Raw genomic sequence first — 19,619 nt, 5'->3', positions numbered from 1 at the left:
ATATGTATTGAAGAAAACCGTTGAAATTGGATAACATATGCATGCATAATTCTGATAAAAATAATTATCATTGAGAACACCTTCAGTTGTAGAATAAATTTGAGATTTCCATAATGTGCGTTAATTTTTTTGCGCAGTGTATATTCGAACATGCATGAACATACGTGAAAATAGTCAAAATCTACATTCCAATGTTGAATTAAAAATTTATCAAGCTATTCATTAAATCTTTTACTTATTTTATTACTCATTCCAATACCACATTGCCTATGGATGATAACAGAATGAATTGTTGTCGTCGAAATATAAAGAGAAAGATGAATTTCAGTATAGAATTGAAATCGTGTTCGTATTTTCAGCTTTAAAAATGTTTTGTTTTCGATCTGAAAATCCGACGAAAGTTTTTTTCATGAAAAATAAAACGATAAAGCGTTGCATACTATTTGAATATTTTAGAAATTCCATTACATCCTCTTCATATTAACAGCTATAAAAAAATGAAAAAATATGAATTTAAAAATAAACTTTTGTGTGGGATTCATTTTGTTTCTCTATACTGTAATATTTATTTTCAGGTGCGTGGTGTCGAAATAGGTATAGTTCTTTTAGTGCTACTAGTTTGGGTTGGTGCGATTGCCTTGTTCTTCAATCGTTGGGGTAAAATAAGGATGCTTCTTCCCTATCAGCCAGATTATAAGCATGAACAATTGAAAGTCCCTGGCACCGCCGCCTGTGCTGCAGCTGTGGCGACTGCAAGTACGTGTAATCATCATGGGGAACAAACATGTCAACAGGTAATAGACGCCCTCGAGTATAAAACATAAACAGCCAACACTTTTCATTATATCAATCCCGCAAACTGAAGTACATACATTTCTTCGATCAAAACAGTTAGATTTAGTAAGTCGATTTGGTACATTCTATTTCGTCATTGTATAAAGACCAGTAGTTTTTATACGATGATATTGCTCATCACATGCTAGCTGAATATATGAAGTATATAATAAATATATAGTTGAATTAACAACCATCAATGAAATTCACAAATTCGGTAAATCATGAAAAACTGAAGAATAAATGTGAGAGTAGAACAAAAGGTTATAGCGTTTGGAAGTTGTAATCAAAAACTTTTCACAATTTTTCCTCAAAACTTCTTTTTCATCAAAATAAAATCTTCTGACAATAAAACCGATTTCACGAAAACTGACAAATGAGCCAAAATTTCATAAACATTAATTTGCTTCAGAAACACCCACTAAAACACTTGTAAAAAATTTTCAACGAAAATCTTACATGTTATTTCATGTGAACCGGTAATTTGTGCATCGAGCAAAATCAAAAAAGGAACAATGAATATGGTAGTATTTTTTGCGGGCTATTTAAATATGCTATCGAAAAATTTATCGAATAGAGGCATGAAAAGTTATCAAGGAAAAAATTGAAAAAATCGAATTTCGGGACTTTATATGAATATAATTTTATTTGTTTCTCATTTGTAAACGTCAGTTTCCAAAAACACAATATTAATCAAGAAAGTTTATTTTATCAAGTCACCAACTTGTAAAACTGACAGTTAACTTGCAAAATTTTTACAAGTTAGTAGTATTATTTACATTAGAAAATTTTGTTTTATCGTCATATATGTTGAAAATCATGGTATAATTGTTATTTCCAGTAACACAGATTTTTGATGATGAAAGAGTTGATACTGATGATGATGAACCATTTGTTGACTCAGAAACTGCTGAACTCGAGGACTGCATAACATTTGTTCTCTCCTTACTACCAAATAATTTGCTAGACATTTCGATTTTTTTGTTGACCGAATGAATCATCGACATAACTCATCGCAATTTCGGTGCTCTTACACCCTCCTGCACGCCTTACTGCTAAAATATCTCCACCCGAATCCGCAACCATAGTGGCTCCAGTTCTGCGAAAAGAGTGGCCGGTGTATAACTCTGGGTCTTTTAAACCTAAATATTTCGCTATTTGCTTTGGGACACCACCAATAGTGTGCAGGCCAGCCATCATCGGTTATGGTGAATCTTCTTGTTGTTAAATTTTTTGTTTGCCGCAATGTCACAATAACGTATTTTCCCATATCTTCTACATCATTCATGTTTAAGGAGAGAATTTCGTCACATCGACAACATCCAAAAATCTCAAATATTGTTACAATTTTCACCAGCAACCACTGGTCATCAGGAGCATGTAAAAGAAATTGACTTAATACCTTGGCCTTTTTTGGCGTATAACGCTCATTTTCGTTTCAGAAACGCTATTACCTTTTGAAATCTGCAAATGACAACTAAACGTCATATTTTAAGGAAAACAAACCTGCAAACATGGGCATTTTCTTTCATTTCCAAGCAGCTTTTCAGCATAGACCATTTTGCCCATAAAGTATTAGGGCTGAATCTAGCTGATAGTTGATTCAAGTAGACCAACAAAACATCTTCAGTTACCCCAATCACACTATTTTTGTTTTGCGACTTTTTGAAGTCGTCGTATTCTCGCTCGTACCTTGAAGCTGATTTTGCAGGTAATAAACTTGAATCTACACTGCTGGCTGCCTCAATAATTTTTTTTTGGTACATTCATTTTCGCTTTCGCCAAAACAAATGTAAAGAAAAATAAACAGACATGTTCATGGCAACGCTTCCATAGCTTACGACATTTGCGACAAATTATTGGGATTCTTTTGGAATTTATCTAACCTTTTTACAAATGAGAAACAAATAAAATATAAAACAATACACGCAAGGTAACGGGTTTTAATGGCTCAAGGAGGTAACTGACTCGCCTGCGGCTCGTCAGTTATTACCTCCATTCGCCAGTAAAAACCCTCTTGCTAGTAATGTTATATACTACCTTCTTAGGCTAGTTGCACACACACCGATTTTGGACGGCCCGGAATAAAATCGGCCGACATTTTATCGGTAGTAGTTGCTTGCACACTCACCGGATTTTTACCGGCCAAACGATCAGCCGACTAAAGTCGACTGAAATGGTCGGTAAAAAACATTGAACTCAAGAAAGAACTCCTTCTTGAGTTCAATGGTAAACAATCGGTGCTTGTACAAACGTGTACTTAGTCACGTACGCCACTACATCCCGATATTGCCGGTATTGGACGGTTTCTCACCGGCATTTTACCGGCTCCGATCTCCGATCACCGGTCGGCGTGTGTGCCAGGTCCCGTTCCCACACGTGGTTCACTATTGGAATTTGGACGACCGATATAAAATCGGCCGTCCAAAATCGGTGTGTGTGCAACTAGGCTAACGAAACATAGCTCGTCGAATGCAAACAATATTTGTTTGCACTCCCGCGTAAATTTCATAAATCAACTAGCACGTGATGAACAAACGAAAAATGTTTCTACTTGCGAATGAATTCACTTGAGAAATTATTCTAAATAGTGCCACAAAGTCAAGACAACTCCGAAGAAAAAAACAATAGTAAGGCAGAGTCATCTGGAATGTACTTGTGGAGCATCGAGAGCCATGGAAATGGGCTATATTTCAGACGTTGAATCAGATTATTGATATTTCAAAGTAAGACGAGCACAACTGTTCAGTGTTTTGTTTTTGTGCAGCCTCGTGTGCACATACAGCTTGAAGTCTTTCAACTCACGTTGATTTCTGTCTTTCACACCTCGATTGTATTTAATGAAAGCCATTTTGGTTATATTCGACATCGAACTTTTTCAGGACATCATCTAATGACAGACTTGCCTTACTTTTGCCATGTCTGCAGATACGGTAATAAGTGACATACAGGAAAGAACACCCACTTTGGAATGAAGAATGTCTTACAATAATTTTTAATATATTTACATGAGTTCACAGGAGTAAAACGAGAAAGTTAACAGATATAAAAAGAGAGGAAAAATATGGAAATAAATTCGAAAGAACGAAAATCACATTTATATCATGAAAGACTGTTTTGAATGTCCATTTCATCATTTCATCTCACTTGACAGTGCGAATCTGAAAACAACAAAGCATCAAAACTGTTGATATAAGAAACAAAAATGGTGAAAACCATTCCTGCTATTTAATTCTCCTGTATAAAAATATTTTGAAATTGTCCCAGTTATGAACAATACAAAATTAGCGAAGTATTTTCGATTTTTGCTTTAATTTTTCTACATTAGGTACACTACATCTATGTTCATTGCAGTGAATGGTGACAATTTACCCTCAAATCACAAATTCGTCTTTCTTGGTATAGAAAAACGCTACAGAATTCACTCATTATTTCCGAACTCATCGAAATATTACAATTTTCATTTTTTGGTCTCAGGTAGTCAAGGATGAGATGAAAAGAGGATGTGGAAATATATGAGAAAAAAATATATTCTTTTGGCTTAATTGAGATAAAAAATGTCGTAGCTAGCTACTCAAGGTGAGATGATAAAAAATGAAATGAATGTTACAATCAGTCTTTACTGTTCTCGAATGAGTGAAAATATCATAATAATCTGTAAAAAAAATGGTGAAGTTATCACGAAAACAATAAAAACATTGCACTCAATTGATTCAAATAGGCTAATGGTGTACTTGGGGTTCCTTCCTCAACATCACTTATTCAAAACCTTCATTTTCTCTCATTCCTGAAATATAAAATTGAAAAAATAAAAGGAAAATTCATTATTAATTCAAAATAAACAAAGGTCAAAAATGTATCGAACGATTCAGAGACTCAAATATTTCTCAAGGGAAAGTTCATGTAAATGTGACTCGTTTATCTATATCCCAAGAAGAAAAATATTTTATATCAACAGTGACAAAAGCTATTGACTGCCAGAAACTTACAGTTTAAAATCAAAAACGACGTTGATTTTTCTATTGATGAAATAATAATTCCTGAAATCGATCGCTCAAAGTTTTATTACTAAAAGCTATAGAAGGAAAAAATGACTCTACAGAAAAGGGAACTAATGGACATCGCGAAAATTTCATTATTTCTTTACGTGTTACGGTATCTACAATACGATTAGTGAAGAACGAACCAGGCGGACAGGCTTAGTTTGGAAGTTATAGGTCCCTAACTTCTGAAATGTTAGTTTTCCCAAAACTTACTCTTTGCGCTAGATAAAAGAATTCTGTATAGTGAGAAACTGAATGTTTCATCTTAAAAATGTATCTAACACTGAAAGCGGTGCCATAATATGTTTTCTATTCGAAATTGGGGGTACAAATGAAAAGAGAAGATTCTTCGAGTAATTTCAAGTAAGAAAAGGGTGTTAAGGTTTGAATTTTTGTCTAGTTTTTCTTTTATAGTATCTACATTTCACAAGATACTCAAAAACAATGTTGTGTCACGCGGCGGTACAAAGCGTGAAAGCCAACTTGTATCATTCGAGGTACAACAAACAACAACCTATAAATGTTTCCATCATTTTCATTATTGCTGAATGAATCTGTACTTTGAATACATTCGAAACATTGATTCTTTCAGCAACATTGGGATATATACTCCATTCACTTTTGTTTTAGCACTCGGTAGGCCATAGAAATTTGTCCCATTCCACTCTGTATAGTACGAAAATGTGAGGTTATTACGCTTGTCAAAACATTTTTGGGTTTTAAATCAGAGCTATGTTGGCCGTTCTACGTAAAAGTCTCAGTAATTACGTATTTTATCACCATGTCGAATCACTTCGGAAAATATGAAGTCGAAAATATGTAACGAACATAATTGACGTTTATACAAACTGATTGAAGGAATGCCAAATCTAGTTATCTGCATGAAAAGGATAAGAGAATTTTGAAATACATTTATTTTTCCTATGGAAGAAAATTGAATTGTTGACGCATAATATTCAGTAGTTTGAGGAGGTTTAATGTTGGTTATCTTCTTTCGCTAAAGGTTGAAGACGTTACATCAGTTGTAGATTCAAAAAAATCAACCGGAAGATGAAATGCATATGATGAAATGGCGGGGCATGGTTATCCCCGAAGGAATAAACGGATAATTACAAGAATGTTGAATTCTTCAACAAAAATCATCTGGCATCAATGGAAGTAAAAAAAATTAAAGGAAGTTTCAAAACAAGAGGAACTTCACCTTTAAACAAAAATTTCACCTGAATAAACAAATAACAGGACAACTGGCTCGTATTTAGGGCTGGCTATTTTTAGTATTTTGATGATAATATCTATGGGACAAGTCGAATGAAAAATAAAAAAAAAATTTTCTGGAACTTATTCTACGATGACATTCATAGAATATCCTGTAGTAACTTTTCGCATTCGTTCACCCCATAGATAACCCTAAAATAGAATTCTCTAATGTCACCACTTTTTTAGGTCTCCCAATAGAAGGAAATTCTTTGTCATTGTCTTCATTCACAATCTTTTTGATTGTGGAAACATTCAGCTAAAATATAAGTCGTTTAGATTCCGATGAAACATTATAAAAATTCACTTACATTGAATATGTTCGCTACCGTCGGATATATTGTAGATATTAGAATATCAGGGTTACCTGCATACTATTTGAATGAGCGGACTTGAATTCTAAATAGCCCTTCCTGAAACCTTTTCTTATTGCTTTTTCAATCATTTTTCGGCATTTTGTAACTCTGATATTAGTTGTGTCAACAGCGTTATACAGTTAACGGCATTTCATGAGTGCCAAATTACAAAAATTATTTCATAGTCAATCGAGTGCTAAAATAAAAGTGAATGGAAAGGTGCACCTCTATTTGAAAAATACCACTGCAAAATGTTTTCTGTTTATCTCTGTCCCTCTAGTCTAAAGCAACGGAACGTTTTCGCGCATGACTCCCATAGGAACTTTTCGTCTTATTTTGAGGTACTGAACCGAACTTTTCGTCTTATTTTGAGGTACATACTGAACCTACATCCGAATTAATCCTGGGACACCCTGTAGATCGTATCGGCCACATCATTGCGATGGTTGAACAATTCGTGATTTGAATCGTCATGGTCAATATTTTTCAATTTGGAGTAAGAGCTTTGGCCTGGTTCTTTCTACACATGGTGTTCAATATACCGAAACACAGGGGGGCGCATGAAATTTCATCTCCGCCTACTATTATAAATTACACAAAAAACTTACAATCAGAGTCGAGAAGGTTCTGAACAAAACCAGCTTCCATATAATGATGAAATCTTGCTAATATGTTGTTAGGGGTGCTGCACGTGGAGCCACTGTTTCCGGTATCCACGCAGAACGCGTGAGGCCCGCGAGTGCGGGTGTCAGTTTGCCCTGTTGCACCGAGTCGAAGGCACCTAGCACCTAAGAGGAGCCTAAACTTTCTGATGCTTCTTCTTCCCCAGTAAGTGTAACTTTAAACGGCTTAGATGCTATGCAAGCTGCAAATCGTATTTTCGACGTCATGAAATATTTGAAGGTTTCTTTTACCATTATCCTGAATAATGGTAAATAGATCCCATACATTGTCCGAAATTTTAACTTGAGAGTATTTTCCTCTATACCAAGGCCAGATAGCAAATTTTCAGGAAACAAAGGAGTTAAATTACAAAATTTGTGGTTAGAATCTGTTTGTTCTCTAGGAAATTTTAATATTTCATAATTATGTTTCTCTTTTTATAATTACATAATTGTTCAATTACTTCCATCTTGACAATGTTTCATGAACATTGCGAACAAATTCAATGAGTTACTTGTAGTCGGAAAGGTCCTCTAGGCCTTTGTCCAGAAATGACGTTTCTAAATTCAACAGATACAGCGCGTTGAAGGTATTCAAAATAAATTACGAATTCCTCGATATTTTCGTAAAAGCTTGAGATACTTGAAAGAGATTTGGTAAAAATGGAGACCTCATTTAAGTGATTTCTGAAGAAAAAAATAATACGCCAGTACGAAGTCGTAAAAGGGCCACATAATATTTTGAAAATATTTTTCGTTGAATTCCGACTTTGAGCTTGTGACCCATCGTAGGCCAGTGACTTTTTACGGAATTATTTCTACAATTCTTCACAGCAAGAAGAGTGTCTGAATTTTTTCTAAGATGCACCACTTTTTAATGAATATTTCAAACCGTTTGTTATTCAAAAAAAAATCGAGTAGAACAATCGAACGTTGAATTTCATTACATCAGGGAGCTTTTCAAATTGAAAGAATTGCTTTTCCAATTGCAAGAATTGTTGAAAATTTCAGCCTCCCAGCTAGGATGTTTCGAAAATATCGAGTAATTTGTTATTTATGTATTTGGAAAACATGTAACTTTCCGAATCCAAATAACTAGAATAATAACCTAAATCCGTTCGCTATTTTCATGGACATCCTGTACTTTAATGAATTTCGATATATTCCGTATCAACTCAGTTGACGTTAAATAATAAATTTCTATTTCGCATTTTGTGAAAGTTTCGAATAAGTTCAAAATATCTTTGCACAATAAGTGCTGAATCGAAGCTGCCATCTTTATTACAGAAAATTGTTTACTACTTCTGAAACAAATTTTCCTGTTATTTAGCAGTGTTTTCATTCAGAAAAAAATTGTCAAAATGAATAATTATTTCTCGGTATAATTGAACTTCAATCGCGTAAATAGTTTATAAACAAACAGCCAAAATAAGTACTCCGCTTTTACGTCATATTTATGGCATAAGGGCGCAACTCTGAGAACTAGAAAATTTTCAAAAAATGACCTAGGAGCACAACTAGGAACACGCTATAGAATTATTATTATTATTATTATTATTACAAAAATTACAAGAGTTGAGGTTTAAAAAACCTATAAACTCAAAAAGAGAAATTTACAAATTGGTACGCAGTCACAATAGGTGAAGAGTAACCTTGAAAAAAGAAAAAAAAATTAAGATATTACAGAAAGAAAGGAAAGAATGTTTATCGCCGTTGAAGATAAGATCTGTCCAAGCCATGAACATTAGTGACCCTGTTGAACCGACCTCCATCCGTCATATCTGTTCTTGAACGTGTTCACCGAAGGGGCCTCCACAACGGAATATGGAAGACTGTTCCAGGCACTGAAAACTCTATTTGGAAGGAAGTTCTGACGCTGAGTTGTTTTGAAGTTTTCACGTTTAAGTTTGTAGTGGTGACCTCTGAGGTTGTTCCTATTCGGAGTGAACAAGTCAGCAACCCCGTGACCCAGAAAACCGCGAATAGCTCGGTATGAGAATATAAGATCACCGCGAGCTCTCCTCTCCTCGAAAAATGTCAGGCCCATGGCTCTGAGTCGCTGTTGATAAGTGGGTCGAATAGGTCCATAGCCGATACGAGTGGCCCATCTTTGCGTAGTCTCCAGTAAATCTACCTCGCCTCTCGTTGTGCACCACCAAACCGGACCCCCATACTCGAGTGTGGGACGGATGTAGGTCTTGAAAATAGTTCCAAATGTTCTGTTGTTGCATCCCTTGAAACATTTGTAGAACACGTAGGTCAGTTGTTTGGCCTTAGATGAGATGTGCTCGATATGGCTACGCCAGCTGAGATCGTTAGAGACTATGATGCCAAGGTCAGATAATTGGGAAACTGGTGCCAGAACCTGACCACCTATGTTATATGAAAGACGAGGGTTCTTTTTTCCGATGTGCAGAATGGAGCATTTGCTTATGTTTAGAGGAAGCATCCAGGTGCCGCACCAGTTGTTCAAGCTATCCAGGTCATCTTGGAGTGTCGAATAGTTGGTAATCGGAGAATTGTATATTTTAAGGTCGTCGGCGAAAAGAGATATGGTGGATCTTAAGTGAAGTGGCAAATCAGAAATATACAAAATAAACAGTAGTGGTCCCAGGACGGACCCCTGGGGCACACCAGAAAGCACCTGCCATGATCTAGTAGAAAGCTCGCTTCCGACACGAACTCGATACGAGCGGCCTGTTAGGAAAGCCCTAATCCAGCTCAACAGTCTTCCCCTGATTCCCAGGTGTTCGAGTTTAGTGAGAAGTCGACCGTATGGTACCCTGTCGAACGCCTTCGAAAAATCCAGATAGATCACGTCCACTGGCTGACCGGAGTCCCACGCCTTTGTCCAGTCGGACAAACAGGAAAGAAGGTTTGTAACAGTTGAACGCCCCGGAAAAAATCCATGTTGTTGGTCTGGTATCAGCCTGTGTTCTAGGGAAAACTTCAAAATCTGCTCCTTGATTATCCTCTCCAAAACTTTGGAAACAATCGGCAGAAGACTAATGGGACGGTAGTTGTGAGGTGAAAGCTTGTCCCCCTTTTTGAAGATAGGGGTTACACAAGCGGAAAGCCAATCGGAGGGAAGAGAAGAGGAAGACAAAGATTCACGAAATATAATAGTGAGGGGTACTGCAAATGCGTTGGCACAGCGTTTCAAGAGGAGTGAAGATATTCCATCACTACCAGGTGCTGAAGAAGTGTTCAATGCAGAAAGATGTTTGCCAACAATTTCTTCGGTTATTTCAACATTGGAGATTTCGGAATCTGAACGAGGTGATGTAGGTAGTGGCATTGGGCCGGGCAATTCAGGCGTGAAGACATGAGAGAAAACCTCAGCCAGGACATCAGCCGATTCTGTGGGACTGTTACTGATCTCACCAGAAAGGTTTCTGACCAGTGGAATGCTCACTTTGGTATTGGAAGAGGACCGGATGTATTTGAAGAGTTTCTTCTTGTTTTTAGAAGATGCTAAATTGTTTTCGAAATGGGTTTTAATTTTTTGTAGCGACGTGGAAACATGATTGGAGAAGTTACGGTGAAGGTTATAGTCATCCGTCGATCTTGATCTCAGATACCTTTGCCCAAAAAAAAAATTTCTTAAGCAACGCAGACGAAATTTGATACATCAATAATTGCTATAGATATTTTCTTCAGGTATTTTATGCACCAGGAATTTCTCCCAACTGATTTCACCTTTATTGTCTCTTTTAGTTGACGACAAAGTTGAGGAATTCACTTTTATTGTGATATAAAACAATGTGAGCAAATTGTTTTCCTGAATGCTCCATAAAATGGTTTCTCACGCGCTGATTACCAAGAAACGTTCAAGTAATCTTCATGTAAATAAGTCTGCAGCTTGCATGTACGCCTCTTGAGCTTTAGCCAATGAATTTGACACGAGCAAAAGTAGTGTTTGAAATTTTTGATCTTTAATGCTGATGAAAATATACCGGATGATTCAAATGAGAAATTACAATATATGGTAATATAGAGTTTTCTACAAACATCAATATCTCAAAATATAAGTTCATCCTGTATATTTCAATGAGTCTCTTCCTCGTGGAGAAATAGCTACTTAGGCATCTACTACTGCAGCACCTCAAACACCGAGGGGAACAATACCAACACAGTTATCACAATTCTGAATCAAGATTTATTAATTATATTTTGGTGAGTATTGATCCTCTCAGACAATTAGGTTAATTAGATTATAAATGCCGCTTTTAGAGCTTCACATCATAAGTTATAATGAGTATGATACTAAAAGTTTCAATTACTGCTTTTCGTAGACATTTGGAAAAAAAATTCTGTAATAATGTAAAAGCAATCAAATTGTCTCGACTTCCATAGTAGAACCACTAATCCGATTCATGATTACATTTCAAACAACATTTTTCCTTGGTAAAAATACATATAGTTTAGAAGTTATGGAAAACTTCTTGAAATAGACACATAATGATTCCAATCGACTTGATGCATTATTTATATTCCAATATTATCCTTATTTTTTATGCGCATGCAATTTACTGATATCATAAAAAACATTTTTTTTCAAATTGGTCTAAACAGCATCTACTTGGCTCTCTAAAATTTTTCGAATGTCAAAAACTATACAGGGTGATTCATTTGGAAATGCGCATACAATCACGGTAGATGGGGGACACCGAAGTGCTCCTAAATAACCTATACATTATGGATCTACCATTCTTTGTTACCAAGATACATGCGGATTTACTGATTTTCTCCAGTTTTTCAATTAATTTTAATTTATGAACCACCCTATACATTTTTGTGATATTTGTTTTGTTATTTCTCAGGAGTGCTATCGATTAACATAAAGAAAGTCTCATTCCAGATTCGGCTCTAAAAAATATAATGAGTAAGTTTCGAGTCAAAACAACATAATCAATATTTTGAAGTTTCATTCGCAAATTTGGAAAGAGCAGAAAAAATAAGTAAAATATAATATATTTGGTGTTTTACGCCTACAACTTTTTTGTTAGCTTGAGTCAAATCTAGATGTTTCGAAAATTAGATGGCACAAAAAATGTTATAGTCAGCGACTAATTGTCAAACACCTTGTATGCGTAAATTGATCATCATTTATTTTAAAATGCCTCATTTAAAAATGAGGTAAGTTGCTAATTTTGGGGGAAGATAGCTTTATTTTAAATAAAAATAATGTTGCAACAATACTTCATTTAGTTCATTTCGAATTTTATAGGTTCAACATCTTAAAATTTTTATAGCTAGAACAAGAGTAAGATCACCTCTCAACTATTCTGATGTTTTCTTGATGGTAGTAGTAAAATAAAGAAGTATATATTCATATTGTTAAATGTATCGGAATAATACACTTTACTCCAAAATTATTCCAAGCAAAGTTAAAAATTTAAAAACCAAATAGGTACATTGTTTTACTAATTTTTTTCCAGTCTTTCTAAAATTGAAAATAAATTCGAAAATATTGACATACAAGGTTTTGTTTCGACTCAAAACATACTAGTTAATTTTTTTGAGGCCGGACCTGAAAATTAACTTTTCGTATTATTCTAATAACTGAGCACGAAGAATGTACATATAAGCCAAATATTATAAAAATGTGTAGACATGAAGACCTCCAAAAAAAAAACCCTGAGCCTGTTACTTGAATCTAGTAGTGAAAGTCCTGGAGTTACTTGAAGTCTATCGAATTTTAACACGTTGACGGACAGTTGCGTCTATAGCCGTCAAGTCATTTAAGCAGAAAGAGTAAAACTATACTTCTAATATTCTAAAAATTACAAAAACATATATTGTCAATTTTCGAATTTCACTTGTTTCTACTGTCCGTCAACGTGTTAAGAAAAAAAAGGTGATTCCATAAAATGGAAATATTTTCATATAGCAGGAGAATTATATCCGAAGTGTTCATCTAACAATCCACCCAGAATAAAGAAAAAACTTTGTGAGGCCCTCCACTATTCCCAAATTCTTCGTGAAAAAACGAAAATTTTTGGATGTCTTACATATAAGCATATTTGATTCATCTGATTGGAGCTACTGAAGTCGATCTCGAAAAATATCCAGTGGAATCCGAGCGGAATTCATTCATCAGTTTTTCGAAGAAAAAACATAAAATGCACGTTAATTTCCTAATATTAAGGTAATTTAACAAAACAAAAAATGCCGTGTTATGAACGGAAATTTCACGAATTATCGTTTTAGATTAGTGAAATTAAGGTTCAGTTTTGATGCTTCGAAGACACCATCCACATTTCACGTAGTTTATATAGATTTTATTTCGCACTCAAGTTTTATATCACACCTTCAAAAATTGTGCAAATGAGGTGTGTTTTGTAATTTTAATTGCACGAAGGGTGCATGTCAAAAACTGTGTTGTGTTCGCCTTCATCTAGTATGAAAGTATACTCAATTCACCAATAAAAATAAATCGATTACTCATTACTCCCGTTATACAGGGTGAGCTTTTGACTTGTACATATATTTTAACAGAAAATTCCTGAGGTCAAAATAAACCCTTTTTCATTTTACCATCTTTTCCAATTCGTCTCGGTTGAAATGTTATAGGCTGTTGAAAACCTATGAAAAATATAATTTTCAGTTATATCTCAATAACAATTTTTTCGAAAGGAGTGATTTTCGGAAATTCGGAATATACCTAGATTTTCATCGATGAATATTGACCATTTTAAAAAATAATAGTAGATACCTATTCTTCATATATACTTTCTCGTAGAAAAATATCTATGAAATTCGAAAAGTATTGAAACATAACACATTACAAATAGGTATGTAGTGTCATTGATTTAGTACGTTATATTCTGAAGAGAATTTATTGTGTTATAAATACTACTTCGCTCACCTAGTCTAGTGCAATAAAAAGGGTGTTTATGCTCGTTTCTCCAATATAGCAGCTTATTTTCCAGAAATACTTCAGTGTCAGGTTTCCAGGGGTAGCATGACTTATTATGTAAACTCGAAATGGCTGTATCTTTTTATTCTATTCTTCTATTTTCATATAGGTATAGGGACATGTGGCTGGAATTTTATGTTCGGAGAATATTCATCACATCAATTAAAAAACTATAATATATTTCGAATATCACTCCATTCGATCAAATCATTTGTGAGAATTAACTCAAAATTATAGTTTGTATGGATTTTCAATAGCCTATATCTTTTCAACCGAGCCGAAGTGGAAAAAATGGTAAAAGAAAAACGTATTTCCTTTGATCTCAGGAATCTTCTGTTAAAATATATGTCAAAGACTCAAACTTGTATATCCGCATATCGCATATAATATTTTAAAAAATTGGAATAATGCTGATATCTATTGATATTAAAGTACAGATTTCCATTTTTGATACCCCAAATCTCAGAAGGAATTCATATGTAAACTCATGTTCAAAATATTAAAATGTTCTCGGACTCTTTTGTATTTTTGCCTCGCCTTTAGAGTAAACACCCTGTATTTTGGTAGTCAGAAGTTAATAGTTTATCATTAACCTTGAACACAGGTGTACATACCCAATTGCTCAAAGCCATATCGACAGCGCAGTTTTGAACTTGAGACACGTCAGGTTCAGTTCTTGTTCAATTTTTGTACAAAGTTTTGAAAAATTAAGGAGCGTCATTGGAATGTTAGGTAATGAAAAAATCTTTATATTCTGATCTCATAAATGGGTACCATTTAAAATGACTCCAGTGAGCTCCATCCAGAATTTTTACGATTCTCTATGAAATTCAATCAACGAAAAGAATATTTCATTTCAAAAATACTCTCCAACATTGATAGTAGTTATATGTATATCCACAAAGAATAATTTCTTCAACTCGATATGATAGCAAAGTTCTAGACTTACATGAAGAATCAAAAGAAAACATTTACAGGAAATTGTACTAACATATAATCCGTAAAAAATTAATACCTATATAATTACAGTGTTTGTAGCACGCGTCTAATACGGTGATTCTAGGACATACTATTGCCGATAAGCCAAGTTGCAGAAATTATTTCTTCGTGTGTTACTGAGTATATCTGTCACTAATGTACCTCACTTAATATACAGAGTGTTTCGCACAAAGTGTCCACTAAGAGTATCTAGAGAAAATAATGAGATTTTTTTCTGAAAATTGATGGAAAATAATTAATGGCCGAGATGTATTCAACTAATATGATCCCGTCTGCGTACATTTCATTACATTTTTAGATTCTCCACAAAATTTTAGTAATAGTTTATTTGAATTTTCCCATGCCCAAAAATCAAGGTTATGTAATTATTTATTCATTTGACATAAAGATGAATGACTTGTCTCTAAAATTTTCAGATTTTGGTAGGGTTTAAAACTTTTTCAGTTAGAGACAAATGAATTTTAACTCCATAATCTTGAGGATTAGGTATGGAGAAGTACAAAATAAACCGCAGTAAAAATATTGTGAGGAATCTAAAAATATAATAAAATATAGTGTGTTCCATTTTAAAAACAATGAAATAACAAGTTTGGCTTCAAGATGAAAATATTTTAGTTGAATATATTTTGTGGACATAGGCGGAAATAGGGGGGGCCGTGGGTCCAGGGGGGGCCGTGCCCCCCCCCCAGATGTCCACGGTGCCCACCCCAGAAAAAAAGAGATGTTAGAAAACTGCGGTGAAAAACAGCAATTCTGGAGCTTTTTCGTTGTTTTTAGCCATTTCTAGAATTTTCTGACTTCTTCTCCACCCAACATCTTTACCTCGGGTGCGATTACCTCAGACCTTCCTAAGGGGTGCCCCCCCCACAAAAAATGTTCATTTCCGCCTATGTTTGTGGATCATTTATTACGGTCCACAAATAATCAGCAAAATCTCATTCAATATACTGAACACTTTATGTAAATCAACCTGTATTTGCAACAAGTATATATATTTCGGGGTTCTTCAAAATCATATCGAGAAAAATTCATTTATCGAATCTTAACGAATTAAACGATTTTCATTAGGCCAAACACCGGAGTTAGGTTCGGTTCATAAAATGAGAATTGAATTTCAATTATAATCATTTCTTTTTCAAGAATTGCATACACCATTCTCGCACTCAAAGGCCCAGGATGAACTCCGCCATCTTCACTTCATACAGTGGTCCAGGATTTGACTCAAAAGAATTCATGCGCAGGTATGGATCAGTTTCGAAACTTTGCAGAAAGGCCAAAAGTGTGGATAACATATCTCTAGAGGAAAAACACTTTGGCCTACCCACACTTTCAGTATCTGGGCCTTCACCGCCTGAAGATGACGAAGCTGATATCGAGGAAACTCAGTGTTTTCTCGAAGACGAGACGAAGTGATTACAACAAACTCTATTCATCATATCGATGGTACTCTACGAGGAAATAAGTAAAATATGAAACTAGTGCAAAATGTGTTTGTAATATATTTTATCAAATCTTGGATTGGATTGGCGAACATTTGAAGAATTTTTCTTTTTGATATATCGCGATAATTTTGATGTTATATTACCTAAGGGTCTATATATAGGCAGTATAGGCACCTACATATATTTAATAATTCCAAAATTATTCAGAAGGTAGGTTTCATTTATAAAGGAAGGATTTTTATAGGAATTAATCATTTTAGTTTTCAGGGTTTCCGCAATTCGTTCAATTTTTTTGTCTTGATATGAAATTTTTCTCAAAATTGATTGGATTGTTGTCACTATATTATAATCTAATAAATTTGAGAATGAGAATAATCAGAAACGATATTGGAGAAAAACTTTATTTTAGGTGTAAAAATGTTTTCTTCAAGTTCGCAAAATATTGACAAATTACAAAACTTTTGGAAAATCTTTCCTCTCCCAAATGTTCTGCTACACAAACGCGACTGAATTGTCACTTTCCATAGAGGTATATATCATTTGATTTTGAAGAAATTAATTAGATTATAATTTTTTTCATTTACTTTTTCTATCGACGACATTTCACTTGAAACTCAACGTAGAATTCGAATATTCTAAAATTTACAACACATCAAGAAAATCTGAAATTACATCAACCAAGTCATCATCAGTGTATCTACGCAGTCGATGGGAAAATTGTTTTCCAGAAAATTTGTGAATCGTAATAATGAATGTCAGCGAATCTGTCAAGCTAAAATTCAGGTCTCCGAAGTACTTCCTATTATACTGAAATATAAGTCAAAATTTGTGAACACTAATATTTTGAACCTGCATAGATATTCATTGCAATTTCATGTTGCTTTCGAACTGAATATTTTTCGTAACTCTCCTAAACTGCAAAATCACCATGCATATCAAACAGCACAAACCAAAACCGCTTATATTTGAATTAAATATGTGTTAAAACTAAATGGGTGTAAAAAGTGTTGAATGTTTTGTAGAATGCAATCCAAGATTTCTGTCGTTACTATTTTCTCTAGGTAACTATCAACTGTGGATATTTCTTGTGAATAGATTATACCTATACCTTCATGGTTAAACCTCATCATCGAAATCTCGCACAATTCTGGGTCTATGGACACTGAATGGTTGTTTCATAGGTGTTTGTGAATACTTTTCTACAATTTAATTTAGTGCATGTATATATCTACCGTAGGTAATTGAAATGAAATTCTTCTCGGCAATAAGAAACTGAACATTCCTAGTGCCAATATGTGAAGTGAAATTGTAAAGTGAATATTGTAGACTCTATTAGGTTTAATTTTAATATTCATAGTTCTATATACTCAATAACATTTATATACCTATATATCATTGAAATCACTGAGAATCTTCTGTTAATTTGACTCGATCGATTTTTTGTTGGTAGGTAGGTATACATCTGCCCTCTACCAACTCAAAATTCCATTTACTAACATTCACGGCTAATAGTCTATTGAAGGTGAAGGATGAAGATTGAATTACACTGAAAAAATTTAGAGAATTCTAATCTAACTCATTGACCAAGTAATATAAAATATGACGTAAGAGATTATATAAATATATAAATAAACTAAATTCCCTGAATTTTAATACACAATAATGATTCTAAATTTTAGAATCTTAAGAAACATCTGAAATTGAAATTTTCACGTATGTGCGCAGAATAATCCAAGATCAGTAATTCAAAAAAATTCCTAATATTAGATACGATATCATGGGAAATATAAGTCTTAAATATTTTGCTAGTCCGGTTCTGTTTTTCCAATTTGATAAAAATTTCATGGAAGGCAGTCGAAAAGGGTGACAAAAATGTTAAATTTGAAATCATTTTACCTATAATTTCAAGATTTATTGAGGGGAATGTTTATTGATCACCCTGTGCCAAGATGATTTAGAATTTTTATTTTGAATTGATTCTTTGTGGTTACGAAAACGAAAAAAAATCATAATGTCCTACGTACGAATATATAGGAGAAGTCCAAAATTTTCCCAGTACGGATCTGCAGATCCGAAATTAAATGAATGATTTATTCGATTTCAGAGATATTGAAAAAAGGCAATAGTAAAAGGTGATAAAACTTCAAAATTTGAAATCTTTCGGTCGATTTTATTAGTTCAAGAGTTATTGAACTATATACGTCAAATTTCACTCATAAAATGAACATCACCCTGTATATCCCAAACGAAGGCACTCAGGCGATTAAAACCTCTTGATTCGAAGCCTGCGATGACATTAATTCATGGTATCCGTACGTTTGTCGCATTCAAAAATTCATTCAATGTTTTTTTCATGATTTGAAAAATATAGGGCCCAAGTGCAGAGCGTAAAATCAATGGTGCTTCTTAGCACTACGATGTACTGTACTGTAACAGTAAAGGCGAGGCAAACTGAATCAGAAAATAATTTAAAATGACTGAAAAGCAAGTTGGTACTTCAATAGTATTTCAATTATTATACGCAGCTTCTCAGAAAATGATTATTCAAACAATTCTCTTGATTTGCTGAAGAAATTATACAAATTCTGATCATTTTTATGTCTAGATGGAGTTTTCTCAGTGATAAAACTTTTCCCACTTGGGTAAATGTTCAAACATTTTTTATCGATAGAACACTTTAAAATATAAGATACTTCCTAAGATTGACCAATGAAGCTATTGTGAAGAAGTTATTAAACATGTATTCAATATGATGTTAATCTTGATTAAATGCAACTGATCTCTCCCACATTATGAATACCAAAGTGAAGAACGATTTTAAGAACGCAAATTTGACCAAAATTTCTCCGTCTTCTTTTGATAGGTGGTACATATCTTACTTGATAATTTACGATGTGCCTTTTTTTGACCAATTTTTTTTTTTAGAACATAATGAATCAGATACAGTTGTATTCAGAATTCTTAAAATGGATATATTCAACTGTGGGACCAAAGTGTTATCAATACAAGGATTGATTTTTGGAAAAACAATTTTATACTCAAGCGTTATTGATAGAAAAGTGTTTGTCCAATTCACCCTCCAAATAGTCAAATAAAGCTTCATTGCA

At 34.0% G+C, this 19,619-nt stretch overlaps 1 protein-coding gene and 1 long non-coding RNA gene across 7 annotated transcripts in view; both read left to right on the top strand.

Annotated features, from left to right (window-relative positions):
- The window catches only part of LOC123313823 (fibronectin type III domain-containing protein 5), a 127,715-nt gene extending 109,537 nt beyond the window's left edge, over positions 1–18,178 (top strand). For 3 of the 6 annotated variants that reach the window (XM_044898866.1, XM_044898864.1, XM_044898865.1), the window contains exons 6-7: positions 576–794; positions 16,211–18,178. In XM_044898866.1, the coding sequence (XP_044754801.1) occupies positions 576–794; positions 16,211–16,483 (492 nt within the window). In that variant the 3' untranslated portion in view covers positions 16,484–18,178. Of the gene's footprint in view, positions 1–575; positions 795–7,167; positions 7,316–11,226; positions 11,326–16,210 lie in introns of all 6 variants that reach the window. The other 3 variants (XR_006537776.1, XR_006537775.1, XM_044898867.1) reach the window with 3 other exon arrangements.
- A 656-nt stretch (positions 18,179–18,834) lies between these two features.
- On the top strand, positions 18,835–19,515 carry LOC123314428. The gene is made up of 2 exons (XR_006537817.1): positions 18,835–19,378; positions 19,438–19,515. It is a non-coding gene; the product is annotated as an uncharacterized LOC123314428 (long non-coding RNA).
- Positions 19,516–19,619: the final 104 nt, after the last annotated feature.

This window comes from Coccinella septempunctata, chromosome 5, assembly GCF_907165205.1.
Source record: "Coccinella septempunctata chromosome 5, icCocSept1.1, whole genome shotgun sequence".
Lineage (NCBI taxonomy): Eukaryota > Metazoa > Arthropoda > Insecta > Coleoptera > Coccinellidae > Coccinella > Coccinella septempunctata.
This window is presented reverse-complemented; position numbering and strand designations above follow the sequence as displayed.